This window comes from Rhinoraja longicauda, chromosome 12 (assembly GCF_053455715.1).
Source record: "Rhinoraja longicauda isolate Sanriku21f chromosome 12, sRhiLon1.1, whole genome shotgun sequence".
Lineage (NCBI taxonomy): Eukaryota > Metazoa > Chordata > Chondrichthyes > Rajiformes > Arhynchobatidae > Rhinoraja > Rhinoraja longicauda.
The window spans coordinates 27,794,458-27,813,707 of record NC_135964.1 but is presented as its reverse complement, the minus strand read 5'-3'; the positions used below and the strand labels follow the sequence as shown (position 1 = coordinate 27,813,707).

The 19,250-nt window shown below is 41.6% G+C and overlaps 1 protein-coding gene across 2 annotated transcripts in view; it reads right to left on the bottom strand.

Annotated features, from left to right (window-relative positions):
* cul4a (cullin 4A) overlaps window positions 1-19,250 on the bottom strand; it is a 40,242-nt gene that overhangs the window by 3,216 nt on the left and 17,776 nt on the right. For both annotated transcript variants that reach the window (XM_078409297.1, XM_078409299.1), the window contains exons 11-19: window positions 17,819-18,011; window positions 12,160-12,264; window positions 11,115-11,225; window positions 10,929-11,014; window positions 7,541-7,648; window positions 5,297-5,410; window positions 2,562-2,667; window positions 759-931; window positions 174-326 (exon numbers count right to left, since the gene is read on the bottom strand). In XM_078409297.1, the coding sequence (XP_078265423.1) occupies window positions 174-326; window positions 759-931; window positions 2,562-2,667; window positions 5,297-5,410; window positions 7,541-7,648; window positions 10,929-11,014; window positions 11,115-11,225; window positions 12,160-12,264; window positions 17,819-18,011 (1,149 nt within the window). The remainder of the gene's footprint in view (window positions 1-173; window positions 327-758; window positions 932-2,561; window positions 2,668-5,296; window positions 5,411-7,540; window positions 7,649-10,928; window positions 11,015-11,114; window positions 11,226-12,159; window positions 12,265-17,818; window positions 18,012-19,250) is intronic.

The following is a 19,250-nucleotide window of genomic DNA, read 5'->3' as shown; positions in this document are numbered from 1 at the left end:
CACAATGGACTGAAGGGCTTGTTTCAGTGCTGCACAACTTTGATCCCCAGTCTCGAGCTTTCTGAGCAAAGAGCTTCAGAGGTCCGGGGGCGGGAGAGACACAAATACATTTTCTGACAACCTGCTATGTGTTTGCTCCCCAAAATTGTGCATTACGTGAAGAAATTAATTACCTTTACTGGAAATTTTAACTGGTTGTAGAGTTCTGAAACAAGGAGGTTATGGCTGAGCGTCTTCCTCATTTTCATGATTCGGACTATAGCAGCATCGATTTGGTACTGTCTATCCTGGAACACTCGCTCGGTGGTGCTTGTCTGCTCCTCAACCTGAAAAATGTCAAAGTGTTAGATATTCTTCAATTTACCATCATTCAACTTATTAACTTTCACTCTTATCCTACTGACTTTCTTGGGTACTTGTCCTTGATTTTCTCTATAACTAATAGTGCCCCCTTTTCCATGCAAAGGAATGCACTGCATTAAAATACTCAATTAATTCGAACAGCCTTTTTGATTAATGAAATGGCTTGGCAAAAATATAGAAACATAGAAAATAGGTGCAGGAGGCCATTTGGTCCTTCGAGCCAGCACCTCCAATGTTTTATGTAATACACCATTTTAAAAAATAAATTGAGGAAATATATGTAACTGAACTGTCCAAAGATGCTACAATGTCAAGAGTCATTGGGATAAAGAATGTGAATGACTATGAATCAAAATGATATTTGGTAACGTCACAGTATTAGAGGAAATACATACCGTTTCTTTCATCTGGATTTGGTTGATCTTTATTCTAAACAGTTTGTGCTTGAAGTCATCATTAAAGATTAGCTTGTCTCCATCTTCTACTTCTTTTCCCTTTGGAAGTTTGTTCAACACACGAGCTTTGCCACAAGCTAAAGACTGTAATGTTCTTTTTAATTCACTGTCCTCTACAAGAGAGTAAAAACAGAACATATTTAACAAAACTTTGAATTTACATATTACATCTAACATAACTTAGAAATTTGAAATTTGGTGTGCAAGTTAGCATTAGCATAGTCAGAATGCACACTACATCCTAGTTTCTCTAAAATCCGTACAGGAGGCACTCTGTTGCCCAAAGAGAAGCTGACTTTAATTTAGTCTGTTGAAAGTTGATGAGTGTTTTACAGATCTAATTTTGAGGTATATTTGGATGAATCTGACTTGAGTACATTTGGTATAGGAAAGAACTGCAGATGCTGGTTTAAAATCGAAGGTAGACACAAAATGCTGGAGTAACTCAGCAGGACAGGCAGCATCTCAGGAGAGAAGGGATGGGTGACGTTTCGGGTCGAGACACTTCTCTCCTGAGATGCTGCCTGTCTCGCTGAGTTACTCCAACATTTTGTATTTACCTTAAGTACATTTGGTCTACGTGAACCACAAAGAAATGGAACACTTGTGTGCTGAGTTTCTACAGGAGACCAGATACAATTTAAATCAGTTAGAGAAAGGCACGCAAGAGAAAGAATCACCTATAGTGAGACACCACAGAGATGCCTCAGATACAATTATACATTTACAATGACCAAGGAATATTTTTTCGGATGCTTCCGTTGGAACAGGAAACACAATATTTATCTACTTTTGCTAAAGATCAAAGACAAAATATGATTGTTCTGGCCTTGGCATAAATAGGCATTGCTATGACACTTCTGATGTGGAAAATTACACATTCAGCTTTTAAACTCCCTTTAAATTTGACCAACATGGAGACTCCAACATGTAACCAGGTAGCTACTAGAGCCCTTTTACCACAGAAGGTCAATTCTACCCAGATCTCCATTGGTATTGGTATTGGCTTATTATTGTCACGTGTACTGAGATACAGTGAAAAACTGTTAAGTGCTGTCCAAGCAAATAATACCATGCACGAGTACTTCAGGCAGTGCAAAAAAGAAAAGGGATAGAGTGCAGAATATAGTGTTACAGCTACAGAGAAAGTGCAGATTTAAAAAAGTTCAAGTGCTGCAATGAGATAGATTGGAAGATCTGGGATTCATCCTTTGCATATGAAAGATCTATTCAAGAGCGATAACAGCGGGAAGAAACTGTTCCTGAATCACTGCCAGACATACTGATGTGGAATTAACTCTTTGGAGACCCCGATTTCATTCCACCACACTGAAATGATCTGTGATAGCTGGGACATGTCTGCACATTGCCTTTGTGATAGCGGGTTCTGAAAACATCCCTCAGTAGGCTTTACTCGCCATAATACCATGGCAGATGACGTGCATTCAGTAGGATAGGATTAAACAAAACAACCAAGTCAACTCCATTTAATATCCGATGAGGCTGTCAATTAGGATAAACTGGGATAAAACAAAAGCATAGCCACAAATAAAAACAACATTTAATTTTTGACAGTTTTGAGACTAGCTACTATTTTCACAAGCAGGAACCCTACTGATATATTGGTGAGTAGTACTCCGTACATATCATACTATCAAATTTGAAAAATATAGTTCAACTTTGTGTAAAAGTTTGAACCTTACAGTGTACCTATACAAGATTGATTAACAATTATTTCCATACCTATACCAGTTGCAGTCTTGATTTCCTCCACACTGAACTCATTGCCTTCATTGAACATAAGCAACACCATGGTCTGGAAGAGTGAAACCTGCAGTTCCTTTTTACCCTGGAGCACAAATTGAAGACACGATCGAATGGGAGCAAAACAAACCCAAATTAATTTAAAAAAATACTATTAAGGGAAAGAAGATCAAGTAAATGATAAAAAAATAGACCGCCTGAAGAAGGATCCCAACCTGAAATGACATCTGCGCATTTCACTCCACAGGTGGCATCTTAACCACGAGTTCCTTTAGCAATTAAGTAATGATATGCAGGAAGAGACCATTTCTCAAACTGAATTTAAAAGCCAAGCAAAATCAATAATGTCAATTTATTGTGAAACTTTAATTGGTCTTGGGCCACATGGTGAAGATAATCCTACTTTGCTTTTGGGCAGGGAGGTTCAATATTTGGACCCATTGACAATGAAGGAATGACAATATATTTCCAAGTTAGAATAGTGTACAGCTTGGAAGAGAATATGAACATGGTTTAATTCTCACTTGCCTGCTGCCTGTTATTCACATTATTGTCTTTGCCATGTATCTGCACAATGTGGATGGCTTGATTACAATCATGTATTGCCTTTCCGTTGACTGGTTAGCAGGCAACAAAAGCTTTTCACTGAGCCTCGGTACAAGTGACAAACTAAACTCAACTTATCCCATGTGGTCGAGATTGTGGGTTTAGGCTGTGCTGTGAAGCTTTAGTCGCTGGCAACAATATGGACACAATACAAAACTGGAAGAGGAAGAGAATGTGGGCTAGTAGTTGATAATCAACCATGTTGCTTTGCAGTGTCCTACTTTGAATGGTATTGGAATGCATCCATCCAGGCAAGTGGAGAACTGCAATTCAGAGGAATATAGAGTGGAATAGCAGCGGAAAAATTCAGATGGCCAATTTGAAATATGGCAAGAGGCCAAGTGCATCAGGAATTCAGAAGCTGGGAGAGAGGGGGCTTGGAAGAGCTCAGGCCAAAGAAATAGGGCAAAAGCAGACGAAGTAGAGCTCAACATCAGGTAGCATTTGAAATTCATCAGGATGAAAACATACAGGGACAAACCGACCGTCATGTAAAATCAGAAAAGACAAAAGGGCCAGTGAAAACATGGCAAAGAGAGGGGAAACTGGCTGAGAGGAAACAAGAAGATCCAGAATGTTAGTATCAACAGCTCTGATAAAGATCATGACCTAGACCAATAACACGTTCACTCCACAGATGCTGCCTGACTGGCTGAGTGTTTCCAGCATTGCTTTCATTTCAAATTTCCAGGACCTTTTCAAATAGATTCTTCCTTAGTTACATACATTAAAACTGCAAGCAGTATTATCACTGTGTAAATGCAGCTAACCAATTAACCTACAAACCTGTACGTCTTTGGAGTGTGGGAGGAAACCGAAGATCTCAAAGAAAACCACGGGGAGAGCGTACAAACTCTGTACAGACAGCACCCGTAGTCAGGATCGAACCCGGTTCTCTGGCACTACAAGTGCTGCAAGGCAGAAACTCTACCACTGTGCCAACGTGCCTTCTTATGAAAATATTGTTTTCAACATTTCCTACATTACACTCAGCCTGCCACAGATGTTTGACTCACTGGTCTATAGTTCTCAGGCTCTTCTTAAATAGAGGCTAACAGTTGCCACCCTCCAGACTTCCGGCACTTCACCTGTATTTAATGATGACTCATAAATCTCAGGGCACCTGCAATTTCTTCTCCAGCTTCCCACAGTATCCTCAGATACATCTGATCAGGCACAGTTGATTTGTCCACCTTCATACTCATCAGGACATTCAGCACTACCTTGACTGTAATACTAACTGCCTTCAAGACCCTTCCATTGACTGCCCCAAGTTTCCCTGTCCTTGTGTCTTTCACAGTAAAAAAAAAAAGAGAAATACTCATTGAGAACCTTTTCCATCTCCTGTGGCTACACACAGTGATGACCACGTTGATTCCTGAGTTACTGAGTTCGCTCCCTAGTTACTCTTATTTTCATGAATGTACATAAAATCTCTTTGGATTATCCTTCATATTATCTGCCAGAACCAACTCCTGCCTTCTTTTTGCCCCCCTGATTACCCTTTAGTGTGCTCTTCAGTTCCAGAAGAGCCCTCCTCCAGGGATACACTTGATCCCAGCTGCCTATACCTGTCACATTCTTCTTTCTTATTCTTAACTAAAGCCTCAATTAATTTCTCTCATCGTCCACCTCAATTTCTCTGGTCATCCCCTCAAAATTCCAGCAGTTGCACATCCTTGTATCTCTCATATTAATTTTATTTTCTATTCTCTCCACAATCTCACTGGACAATGTAGTTAAGGCAGTTACAATAACATTTATAGACATTTGGACAGATACATGGATAGGAAAGGTTTAGAGGAACATGGGTCAAACGCAGGCAAATAGGATTAGTTTAGATGGGGCATCATGGACAAGTTGGGCCGGAACACCCATTTCCTTGAGGTACAATTCTATTACTCGAAGGTTTAGTCATTTTCTGACAAATCCATTATGTATAAAAGATATAACTACTTCTTTTAAATTGGTCTGCTGATGGAAGAAGCATTTCTATTCATATCATACTACCAAACCATTTTTCATATCAATCTCAGAGATAATCCAGGTAGGTCACAGCCGCCATTATTTTTGAAAGGTACGCGTTAAAAAACAAATTGAACAATTACCTCTTTGAAATCTGCTTTCAAAACCGAGTGCCCTAATGTTGCTTGCCACTGCAGTTTTCTTCCACTGTGTTTTCCGAGGTAGAACATCTTGAATACCTCCTGTAATTTCACCATCTAAAATCACATAGGGAAATGTAACATATGTAATAGGGATTCGACATTCTGTCCGCTTGCAGTGATGGTCATGCTGCCCACTGTTAGACCTTTCATAGAACTGCTCAATAAATCCCTTTCCCCATAGCCCGGAACATTTTATACCTTCAAGCATTATTGTAACCATTGAATTTGCTTCCACCATCTTTTCTATTCCAGATAATAACTCGGTGCATAAAAAAAGTTCTCATCTTCCACCTGATTCTTCAGCTGGTTACGCTATATCCAGGCTATTACCTCTTCTTCCTAAGAAGAAGACCTCTGCCAAAGGAAACCATTTACTTTATCAAAACTGTCAATGCTTTTTAAACACCTGCAGTAAATTTTCCCTTAACTCTTTTTTTGTTCTATGGAGATATTCCAAATTCAGAGAAGAAAGTAAAAATACCAGTGACAAAACCAACACCAGTGTTCATAACCAACACACTTTCTGGCTGTGAAAACAGTCTAAAAACCTAACTTAGTTTTGGAATCCTACACAAGTAGTATTTGACAGGATTTAGGCAAAGGCTAGGAACTAGTCAAAAGATATTATCACATCTCACTGAAGCATAAAGACCTGTGATCAATGACTAAAAGGAAGCACTTTAGATCTGATTTTGTTATGATTACAGGCTCTTTACTGTTCTGGGAATCAAGTTTCAACCACGAATTACTAGTTATTAGCATATTAGGAATCATATATCTCAGTCTGTAGGATTGATGGGACAAATTGGACGAGAATACTCATAGTAGTTCAGTCAGCACAAGAGCAGTAGTGAATGGGATTTAGTTTGGGTTAGGACACAGGAAGCGAGCCAGGAGTTCACCGAAATAATGTGGTCTAGTTACAAAAACATGGACGAAGGTTTAAATGGAACTGAAGCCTCGACTATTTTTTATCCATTTCACATGTTGGAACTCAGCATCACAAGGACAGTATATTTTGCTCTGAAGGAGTTGTGCGACTTGGAGGCAAACCTCTAGCTGATTGCGTTCCCAAGTGCCTGTGGCACTCATCTTTTATAGGTTGGGAGCTGCTGCTGGAGCAGCTTGGGTGAGTAATTGCAGTGCAATTTGTAAATATTATACATTGCTGACATTGTGCACTGATGGTGGAGAGAATAAATGTTTAGGGTGCAAAGTTGGGTACGAATCAAGCAGTTGTTTTATCTAGAATAGTGTCAAGCTTCTCGAGTGCTATTGGAGCTGCACTCATCCAGGCAAGTGGAGAGAATTCCATCACATTTGTAGTGGAGCTCATCCTAGTCCCACTAGTTCACCACCGTTATCACCTCTTCCCCAGCCAAGAATGGGCCATTATGGGCTCCACCGTTCCTTGTTGCCGCCCTTTTCCTACCTCCAGTTCCCACCCCTCTACTTTCAATCTGAAGTGTTTTGACCCAAAACGTTACCCATTCTTATTCTCCAGAAATTCTGCCTGACCCGCTGAGTTGCTCCAACACTTTGTGTCTATCTACTATGAACTTAGCACAACATACATTGGCTTGCACCATTATAGTCTGGTTTACTAGAATACTGATATCTTATTGTATATTTGTTTCATTGTTGCGTTTAATGTGCAAACTTGATTGTTCAGATTCGGTACATGTGACAATTAAACACCTTTGACCCTCTGGACTACAGCAGCATCTTCTTCCTTAGTGAAGACTGATGTAAAATAATTAGATCAACTACCCCCTCTGCCTCTGAGTGAATTCACCTTTAGAATATTACTATTTCCACTTATTATTATTTTTACTGTTCATACACCAACAGAATTTTTCAAATTCTCATTAATATTTGCTGCCAGTCCCTTTTCACACTCTCTCACTTTGCCTCTTATTTCCCTTCTTCCCCGAGCTTCATGAGCAACCTGGTCCTCACATGTGTTAGTAAGCTGGCATCTGTAATGTGCTGCATCCCCCTCCTCCAACATTGTCCTATCGTGCAAGTTTACTAATATCTTCCTCAGTATTAACCCCTATGTTAGTGTTTGGTACAGGGAGTGGCATTCAAATATAGCTTTTGTAAGAAATTGTAAAATTTGCCATTTCTACCTTTAATAAATCAGGGCCCTGTGTTGATAAAAACTTAATGAACTGCACCTACCTCAGCGGGAAGATGGATTTCCATGGGTGTGTATGTTGGCCAATAGCCCATCGTCAGAATGTTGACTGTAAGATCTATCCTACTTGGGTCATTCTGATTTTGGATATACTGAAGATAGAAAAAAATTGCACATTAGAAGAACATGTATAAATATAAATGTGAATGCAGCAGGTGAAAATTGCAGACAGCCTTACTTGAAAAACAGTATTTAAAGTAGCATGTACAAATTAACATGTCAAAGAGACCTGATCTTTGGAACAAGTGCTGGTACAGGACCTTGGCTGAAGTGAATCAGTAAAGATTTATAGCCTTTATGTCTACTCTGAGAAAGGTTGATCTTGCCTGGAAGCTTGCACTCTACTTTAAACCTTTCACAAAAAATGGTGAGAGATCCCACACTTGCCCTTGAGTCAGGTTCAAAATGCCATCTCAATCAGGGTGCACACTTTGCTGGAAACAATGCAAGAGCAACACAGAGAAATGCAGCAGCTAAATCTATTTTATTAGCCGTATCTAACAAAAACAAACAAATGTCATACTAATCCTCTCAATCTGGTTTAAATATGCATCCTTTTCTTAAATTATGAAGCAATCCAATTTGTGCATTCCACAGTTAATGTACAGCCACCCTGAGAAATTAAAGTACAGACCCAGGAAAGGGGAGCTGGCCAAGCCTCAGGGATGACAAGCCCCTGTCCAGGAACTAGATCAGCTGTTTGAGTAGAGAGCTGCAGGCTTGCTATCTTGCATCAGTGCCATGGATAGAGCACTTGCTGTTGTACTGTTTACTGCAAACTTGAATCCAGCGAGGAGGCACCAAGTGTACCCTAAAGCCAACATGTTTATTGGGCCACATTACACAAGAGCAATGGGGAACAGGAACACACAATAAAGGAAACATAAAGCCCAGGCTTTAAAAAAGTGGGAAGGTAATCCCAGGGTTTCCAGGAAGTACAGAGCATTAATAGCAAACAAAATGCCTTGCAAATGTACTAGCCAGCAGACAAGAATTGAAGGAAGCCAAACAAGAAAAAAAAAATAGGCTGATGATCCAAAAGGCTGCTGAGAGATAAGGTCAGGCCAATTCACTCTAGAAAAAGTCATGAAAACTTCTGTGAACAAGTACTGATGGCCACAAACCAGACAGGACACAGATTTCAATACAATAAAAGTAGCCAAAGCTGCTTATGATGTTGTCTGCCAGAAAGGAATGCTGCTGAAGTTATCCACAGCAGTCAGCTGTTAAACCTCTGTCAATCTCTTTACCAGCGTGCCAAAAATTCCATATCCACTCGACATGGGAAAATAATGGCCTGCCATAGGACTTTGTGCAGGTTCAGTTTTGGCCTCCCAGCTAAAGGAAGGATTGTCATTAAGCTGGAAAATGTACGAAGATTTATGAGGCTGTTGCCAGGACTCGAGGGCCTGAGCTATAGAGGTTGAACAGGTTAGAACTTTATTTCTTGGGGTGCGGGAGGCTGAGGGATGTATAAAATCATGCAGGGAATTGATATGGTGAATGCAGTCTTTTACCCAGGGTAGGGGAATCAAGAACCAGAGGACATAGGTTTAAGGTGGTAGGGGAAAGATTTAATAGAAACCCGAGGGGCAATCTTTTCACTCAGAGGATGGTGGGCAGATGAAACGAGCTGCCAGAGGAGGTGGTTGAGGCAGATACCATAAACAGCATTTCAAGGATATTTGGACAGGTACGTGGATAGGAAAGGTTTGGAGGGATATGGGCCAAATGGGACTAGTTTAGGTGGGGCACCTTGGTCGGCATGGACGAGTCGGGCCTATTTCGATGCTGTATGTTCTGTGACACTAATCCTCACACGAGCAATGATCCAAGACCAAGTTGTGAAAATTCATATATGCTGCACATCGAACCTCAACACAAACTTCTGCCTTGGAAGTGCCAGAGTAGAAATGCCCACAGGCTGTGCTTCATCAAGTATTTCCTTGAAGCTTGGGCTGCATAATCGTATTCCACCATTTCTTCTTCAGGACACTTAATACAATGCGATATTTGTCATTTCATCCATGATTTCAAATTGAAATAGCTAGTAGTCCAATTAAATTTGGTGCTCAAAGATCTAAGCAAGCGATGCTCGAATTCCCTTGATGTTGAGGCAAGTGCTGGTCTTGTCAAAAGCAGAATACAGTTCAATAGCCTGGTGTAAATCCTTACGAAAATACATTTGAAAACAATCAGTGGCACGCCTACTTGACGCTCTTCAATGTCTTGCCAATGAATAGCAGGCGAGATGACACTGTGCTCCGATCCACAGCTACCAATATATTATATGAGTACCACTGAGCCCTTCAGCAATCATGTGGACACAATTACTCCAAAAAGACATCAGTGATGGTGGAATGAACGCCTGTGATATGCTGAGTGAATGCACAACGGAAAAGGCTACTCAGGAATTTGTCAGGCTCAACCTGCACCGAAGGTAATGGATTGCACTTAATCGGGTTCGAACAATAAGAGTAGGTACAGCTATATATTTGTAAAAACCACAAATGTGCCAATTCATCACTGCCCACTTATTTAGCAGATACTGATGCTTCACACCAATCACTCATGCTATTTAACAGATTGCTTTTAAAATGCCATAAATATTATAGCCATAAACATAATTACACCAGTGATTAGTCATGTCCAAATTTTAAAATCCTCTTCTACTGAAAAATTATGTACTGAGCTTGTATCAGCAAATTCCCTCGCGCAGTCCTTGAACTGATGCAGCCACACTAAAATTAATCTCTGTTCACTGACCAACAAAGAGATAGGAGAGGAAATTTTAGACTCCCTGCATTGAGTGATATCTGCTGCCCTCTGTGGGACAAGGAGAGCTCTTGTCTGTCAGGAGTTGGATTAAATCCGCATCTGCAATTCCTCCCCACACAGGAGTCAGGATAGTCTAGTTCGGCTGTGTCACAGTCCACAGTGAAACCGTCAGCTCTTGTTCATTCTCCAAGTTCACATTACACTTCTAGGTTTGTATTATTGCTGAACTCGAGGTGAGGAAGGATGCTCAGGATTCAGGACTTCAGAATCCTTCATGGTAATAGGGTAATTTCAATTCAGATTCTGGAATTTATTCTGAAACTTTCAGCTGGCTTGATTGTGATACCCCACTCATTTACTAATGTAATTTAGTGAAGGAAACCTGGTGTCCTTGCCCTGTATACAACTCCAGATTCTTACATGAAATGGCCCAGCAAACCACCCAGTTAGAGATTAATATTGACCATGTCAGCATCACCTGCATTATGTGAATGAACAGATAACAAAAATCAGAGCATAGCAGGCCAAGGGAGAAGAGAGGAGACAGGATAAAGTGAAAGGACCCTTTTAAAAGTTGTTTGCATGAAAGATTACCTGCTTAAACTGCACCATAACATCTTTTGAAAGTTCCATATCTTTAAACATCCCTTCTAGCTTGCTGGTGAATGCAGCACCACATTCTGTAATGACAAAGCAAGAACTGGTCAGAGAACTCCAGACATTTTCTCACATGCATGGGTTCTACAGATCAGATCAAGACCATACTGGACGTAAAAATACCATGTTTCAGCTTAGATAGCATTGATTTCTCAGCATCCACAGAAGCACTTTTTCCCACCAGCAGCCGTTTTGCTAAATCCTTCTTGTAGAAGGCTTCAAATACATCTTTTCCTGTTGAAGAGAAATAAAACAATGTTAAGCCCTGAAGGCCTCATAGCAAGTCCCAGTTCTGCCCTCTTGGAACATTTGCATGAGTATTTCCATGAAAAGAGGGTGGGTTGGGGTGCAGGGTTTGAAAACACACAGCAATGTAAAATACACCACTGCACACTGCTCACATGTCTCTACAGATTGTTCCCATATTGCTTTCCTTTCCCATAATTATCCTGGACTAGTAAAACACAAGCCTGGACTAATAATTCAGAGGTTGCAAGACAAAAATTGGAAATAAAAAAAATCCTGCCAGTAAAGAACCGACTATTTTTTCAGTCTGAAGAAGGGTCTCGACCCGAAACGTCACCCATTCCTTCTCTCCTGAGATGCTGCCTGACCCGCTGAGCTACTCCAGCATTTTGTGAATAAATACTTTCGATTTGTACCAGCAGCTGCAGTTATTTTCTTACACTACCAGTTCCACAACAACATGGTTGATAAAATGTTGCACTCAGATGTGGGCCTGCAAGCCACTCGTTAGGCTTTCAGCCAGTGGTTGAAAAAAGTGGCCAACCATCACTATCACAGGGCAAATAGAGACGAGCACGAAATGCTGACCTTGTCAGTGATGCCCACACATTGAGAACAAATTTAAAACATACTGTGATTATGTCAAAAGCTAGATGATACCCTGTTTACATACAGGTGACAAGAGCAACCTGTAAAAAAATCCTTCAGCTGCATTTTCAAAATACTTTCTAATGAAACACAGTATGAAAGGAATAAGATTGCAGTAGTCTTGTTGATCATTCCGGCATTAGCAGGAGTCACATATTATACCCACAAGTGCAACTAATTTTCTACCCTTAGAAGAGCCAATGTTTAAGTTAAAAAATAAACTATTTGTGTGGCAGAGGGTTAATAATATGGCTGTAAATCAGCGAGAACTCACCATGTATGAATCTAAATATGATCATGATTTTATCCAGCATTCTCTCCAGTTCTTCATCGGTTGCTTCTTTGTTACCAGCTCGTAATTTGGAATCAACATACTTGGCTAGGAACAAATGAGATTCAATTAAAAGATGTTTCAACTACAAAGCACTTAAAAAATTGACAGCATGTGAAAGATTTATATTAAGTACTGGTAAAGCACAATGGCCTCCCTTCTATTTAGAACTGTAACTAAGATTGTACAGGGGGGTTGGTGGTGGGGGGAAGAGAGTGGGGGAAAAGGGTGGTGGTGGAGAAAGGGGAGGTGGGGGAGAGTGAGAGTGGCGGTGGGGGAGGAGAGAATGGGGGGTGGTGGGGGGAGGAGAGAGTGGGGAAAAGGGGGGGTTGTGGGGAAAGGGGAGGTGGGGGAGAGTTAGAGTGGGGGTGGGAGAGGAAAGAGTGGCCTCCTCAATCACACCCTCTCCCCTTCCCTTACCCCCCTCTATACGAGGATTGGGCCCACTTGTCTAGTATATCTATCTATCTATCTATCTATCTATATAATACTAAAACTCTGCGGTCCAACATTCCGTATGTATGTATGTATATGTGTATGTACGGAAGATTACTTACAAACCCTACTCCTCCTAGACGGTACACCAAAGCGCTACGATTTTTGTACCGCCGTATTCACCATTAACCTGGGCAACTATTGTAAGTACTTTCGTTCAAATTGAAGCTACCTTTTTAAAGCTAGAGAGATATTAAAGTTTAAATTTTTCATTTCTAACCCTTTTCTTCAAGGGGCTACATTTGTTTCCAAAAGTTTACAGAAAAGGATTTAGTTTTCAGCAAGGATTTAGTTTTCAGCTTGTGACGGCTACATTGTTTCGAAAAGCTTCCAAGAAGTCTTTTTTGTTATTGCAAGTCAAGTCAAGTCAAGTCAAGTCAGTTTTATTTGTATAGCACATTTAAAAACAACCCACGTTGACCAAAGTGCTGCACATCTGATTAGGAAAAAAAAAAAAAACATCTGATTAGGAAAAAAAAAAAAAAAATGAAGGCTATAGTGCTCACTTGACATACACAGATCAGGAGGACGGGCCCAACGGGCACACTTGGAGAGTAAGAGTGGGGCTGGGGGAGGAGAGAATGGGGGGTGTGGGGACGGGCCCAACGGGCCCTCTTTTCCGGGCCCAACGGGCACACTTGGAGAGTAAGAGTGGGGCTGGGGGAGTGAGAATGGGGGGTGTGGGGACGGGCCCAACGGGCCCTCTTTTCTAGTATAATACTAAAACTCTGCGGTCCAACATTCCGTATGTATGTATGTATATGTGTATGTACGGAAGATTACTTACAAACCCTACTCCTCCTAGACGGTACACCAAAGCGCTACGATTTTTGTACCGCCGTATTCACCATTAACCTGGGCAACTATTGTAAGTACTTTCGTTCAAATTGAAGCTACCTTTTTAAAGCTAGAGAGATATTAAAGTTTAAATTTTTCATTTCTAACCCTTTTCTTCAAGGGGCTACATTTGTTTCCAAAAGTTTCCAGAAAAGGATTTAGTTTTCAGCAAGGATTTAGTTTTCAGCTTGTGACGGCGGCTACATTGTTTCGAAAAGCTTCCAAGAAGTCTTTTTTGTTATTGCAAGTCAAGTCAAGTCAAGTCACTTTTATTTGTATAGCACATTTAAAAACAACCCACGTTGACCAAAGTACTGCACATCTGATTAGGAAAAAACAAACAAACATCTGATTAGGGAAAAAAAAAAAGAATGAAGGCTATAGTGGTCACTTGACATACACAGATCAGGAGGACGGGCCCAACGGGCACACTTGGAGAGTAAGAGTGGGGCTGGGGGAGGAGAGAATGGGGGGTGTGGGGACGGGCCCAACGGGCCCTCTTTTCCGGGCCCAACGGGCACACTTGGAGAGTAAGAGTGGGGCTGGGGGAGTGAGAATGGGGGGTGTGGGGACGGGCCCAACGGGCCCTCTTTTCTAGTATAATACTAAAACTCTGCGGTCCAACATTCCGTATGTATGTATGTATATGTGTATGTACGGAAGATTACTTACAAACCCTACTCCTCCTAGACGGTACACCAAAGCGCTACGATTTTTGTACCGCCGTATTCACCATTAACCTGGGCAACTATTGTAAGTACTTTCGTTCAAATTGAAGCTACCTTTTTAAAGCTAGAGAGATATTAAAGTTTAAATTTTCATTTCTAACCCTTTTCTTCAAGGGGCTACATTTGTTTCCAAAAGTTTACAGAAAAGGATTTAGTTTTCAGCAAGGATTTAGTTTTCAGCTTGTGACGGCGGCTACATTGTTTCGAAAAGCTTCCAAGAAGTCTTTTTTGTTATTGCAAGTCAAGTCAAGTCAAGTCAAGTCACTTTTATTTGTATAGCACATTTAAAAACAACCCACGTTGACCAAAGTACTGCACATCTGATTAGGAAAAAAAACCAAAACATCTGATTAGGAAAAAAAAAAAAAAAAGAAGGCTATAGTGGTCACTTGACATACACAGATCAGGAGGACAGAGTAAGAGTGGGGCTGGGGGAGGAGAGAATGGGGGGTGTGGGGACGGGCCCAACGGGCCCTCCCCAACGGGCACACTTGGAGAGTAAGAGTGGGGCTGGGGGAGGAGAGAATGGGGGGTGTGGGGACGGGCCCAACGGGCCCTCTTTTCCGGGCCCAACGGGCACACTTGGAGAGTAAGAGTGGGGCTGGGGGAGTGAGAATGGGGGGTGTGGGGACGGGCCCAACGGGCCCTCTTTTCTAGTATAATACTAAAACTCTGCGGTCCAACATTCCGTATGTATGTATGTATATGTGTATGTACGGAAGATTACTTACAAACCCTACTCCTCCTAGACGGTACACCAAAGCGCTACGATTTTTGTACCGCCGTATTCACCATTAACCTGGGCAACTATTGTAAGTACTTTCGTTCAAATTGAAGCTACCTTTTTAAAGCTAGAGAGATATTAAAGTTTAAATTTTTCATTTCTAACCCTTTTCTTCAAGGGGCTACATTTGTTTCCAAAAGTTTCCAGAAAAGGATTTAGTTTTCAGCAAGGATTTAGTTTTCAGCTTGTGACGGCTACATTGTTTCGAAAAGCTTCCAAGAAGTCTTTTTTGTTATTGCAAGTCAAGTCAAGTCAAGTCAAGTCACTTTTATTTGTATAGCACATTTAAAAACAACCCACGTTGACCAAAGTACTGCACATCTGATTAGGAAAAAAACCCAAAACATCTGATTAGGAAAAAAAAAAAAAAAAGAAGGCTATAGTGGTCACTTGACATACACAGATCAGGAGGACAGAGTAAGAGTGGGGCTGGGGGAGGAGAGAATGGGGGGTGTGGGGACGGGCCCAACGGGCCCTCCCCAACGGGCACACTTGGAGAGTAAGAGTGGGGCTGGGGGAGGAGAGAATGGGGGGTGTGGGGACGGGCCCAACGGGCCCTCTTTTCCGGGCCCAACGGGCACACTTGGAGAGTAAGAGTGGGGCTGGGGGAGTGAGAATGGGGGGTGTGGGGACGGGCCCAACGGGCCCTCTTTTCTAGTATATTACTAAAACTCTCATCTTGTCTGTTTGTGCGTAACTGAAATACAGCCAAAACAGTACACGATAGTGCAACAATTTTAGGCCCACCTTACTCACTATTGGCCTGCGGTTCAAATGGTTGTTATATTTTCAAAGTTATTCACTATTTAAACTTTAAAAAAATCACTTTTTATACTTTAATAAATTTGATTGGTTCTACCACCTCCTCCCACATGGGGTCCGGCGCGTCCTGATTGGCTCCTGCCGCTCCCCTGCACGTGGGGTCGATTGATTGGCTCCAACCTCCCACTCGACACCCAATTGGTCGCTGTTCTGGGTCCCACGTGGGGGGAGCGCCGCCACCGCTGCAAATCTCCAAGGAATAAAGTCCTAGCCTGCTCAACGTCTCTCTATTGCTCAGGCCCTCGAGTCCTGGTAACATCCTAGTAAATCTTCTCTGTAGTCTTTCCAGCTTAATGACATCTTTCCTGTAATTGGATGACCAAAACTGGACACAATGCTCTAAATGTGGCCTCACCAATGTCTTGCACAACTGTAACATTACCATCCAACTTCTATACTCAATGTGATAATGTGCTGAAAGCCTTCTTGACCACCCTATCTACCTGAATGGTCCAGACATGTAACTGGAAAGACTGCTTTGTGCAGAGACTTGTAAAAAAAGAAAGAGAACATATTCCAAGAATTTTTGATGTTAATGTCCTGAATATCACTATCAACAAAAATGTTAGAATAAGGAAATGGTTCACAATAATTTATGTTCTGAAAAGAACCATACATTGTTCAAATATAATCAAACGACCCACAAGTTTGAAGGTACGTACATGTCACCGGGAAGGAAATGATGAGAGCTACCTTGAACACCAATATTTTATATACAAACTCACACAGCAAGTTATTCGGATGGTGGACCAATAGCTGATAAAGTAGGGTTTAAGGAGCATCTTAAGGAATGAAAGCAAGGCAGAGATGAGTACTTAGGGAGGAAATTCTAGAGCAGAAGGCTTTGAAAGCCAAAGACATGGTCGTCAATTATGGATGATTCAATTCAGTGAATAACAACGGCTCAGAAATGGAGAAACAAGAGGGCTGGAGGCATTTGAAAGTAACAGAAAATTTTAGAGCACAATTTATGGATGCAATTGGGCCTGGTTTTGAGGACTCTTGACAGTAAAAGTTTGCTTACCCTCATACCTATAGACGATTTGCACATAGGAGATTAGTTAACATTATGCTTGGAGACTAAAGTCTGGTAATAACAAAGGTATGAATGAGGGTGTTAGCAGCATATGAGCACGTCTGGGCATAATCAGTCACGGTTAAGGGGGCAGGATTGAGCAGTCACAGTGGCGAGTGTAAATTTGTAGCTCATTCCCTGCAACTGCCAGTGTCTAGAATTGATGATTTATTTTCCAAATAGAAATAACGAAATGGTGTTGAGGTGTGTACCAGGTATACAACTATTCTTCACTTTTCTGCGCAATTTACATCTTCACTGCATTCATAGGAGCATCCACGGGCGTTCCCAATCAAAAATCATGTGCCCTGGATCCTCTTATGGTAGTGGATTGTTTGCGATTGTTGATGATTATTTCCTTGTCTGCCAGTATTTCTAAGACTTATACGAGCTTGGTTGAGTTCATCAGCATTTTGGCACCAAAGTCACGAGTGCTGGGCCTTTGGCCACTAAAGTCCTCCATTCAAATGAGTGGCTAGCTTAATGGATAGCTCAAATGTAAAGCTGGAAAGCGGAAACATGCCCACAAAAGATGTTTTAACTATATAAAATGAAAGTGGTGGGTAAGGGTACTGGTGAATATTGTGACTAATTCGCTCTCTTTTTTTAATGCATGCATTCAGAATATTATGTTTGACAATCGCAAGTCTGCAAAATGGGCCACTGTGTTCCAGTGTGGAAGATAAAACTCAATATTTGCAACTATGTCAGGAGGATCAAATTGGAAGGGAGTAGCCGAAAGAAATGCATATAAAGTATCAAATTCAGAGAACAAAGTGTCAGTATTATCGTAGCATTATTTTAAGAATGATTGACACGGTCATTAAATCTATTGTGCTATACAATATGATAAGCTCATACCTATCAACTCAGCAGGCTTGTTTGGCCTTTTGTTGATAAAAGTCTCAAAAGCTTCTTTCATTGTATTGACAAACTTTTCATTTTTTAGAAAGCACACTTCGATGATATGATCTACTTTATCTTTGAAGTCTAGCAGCTCCTCAACCATCGTCTTGTCTTTTTCAGGATTAACCACGATTGTAGTGCCAAAGGTCTGCAAAATAAATGTCACTTTAATACAGAAAAATTAAAATTGTGCCAATAAATCTGAGGACACAGTATAAGCAGATGAAACACGCTAAAGGTTCAAAATATATGCAAAAAATTCCTAAGAAAATAACTGCAGATGCTGGTTCAAATTGAAGGTATCACAAAATGCTGGAGTAGCTCAGCGGGTCGGGCAGCATCTTAGGAGAGGAGGAATGGGTGACGTTGCGGGTCAAGACCCTTCTTCAGACTGATGTCAGGGGAGGGGGCCGGACAAAGATAGGATGTAGTGGGAGACAGGAAGACAGTGGGAGAACTAGGAAGGGGAAAGGGAGGGACAGAGGAACTATCTGAAGTTAGAGAAATCAATGTTCATACCGCTGGGGTGTAAGCTGCCCAAGCGAAATATGAGATGCTGTTCCTCAAATTTGCGCTGGGCCTCACTATGACAATGGAGGAGGCCCATGACACAGAAAGGTCAGACTGGAATGGGAGGGGGAGTTGAAGTGCTGAGCCACCGGGAGATCAGGTTGGTTAAGGCTGACTGAGCGAAGGTGATGAGCGAAACGATCGCCGAACCTGCAGTTGGTCTCGCCAATGTAGAGAAGTTGACATCTGAAACAGCGGATACAATAGATGAGGTTGAAGGAGGTGCAGGTGAACCTCTGCCTCACCTGGAAAGACTGTTTGGGTCCTTGGATGGAGTCGAGGGGGGAGGTAAAGGGACAGGTGCATCTCCTGCGGTTGCTGGGGAAAGTACCTGGGGAGGGGGTGGTTTGGGTGGGAAGGGACGACTGGACCAGGGAGTTACAGAGGGAACGGTCTCTGCGGAAAACAGAAAGGGGAGGAGATGGGAAGATGTGGCCAGTAGTGGGGTCCCGTTGTAGGTGACAGAAATGTTGGAGGATAATTTGTTGTGTACGCTGGCTGATGGGGTGGAAGGGGAGGACAAGGGGGACTCTATCCTTGTTACCTTATTCCTAAAATTTCATTATTATTCTATAAATTAGAAGCCAAATAATGTTGCAATTCCCATAAAATTTCATGATGATCTGCCACAATATGTAAAAGATGAGCCACTGTCCATCTGACCTTCTAATGATATTCCTAACATCTTTAAAAGTTGCTATACCAACGTGGCCATTGTCCAGAACATTGAAAAAAAGGGCATTTTTAACCTTTCTCCATAGAAATGATTGCAACAAAACTTCTATCGGCATGGAAGACTGAATGCCTCTCATATCCG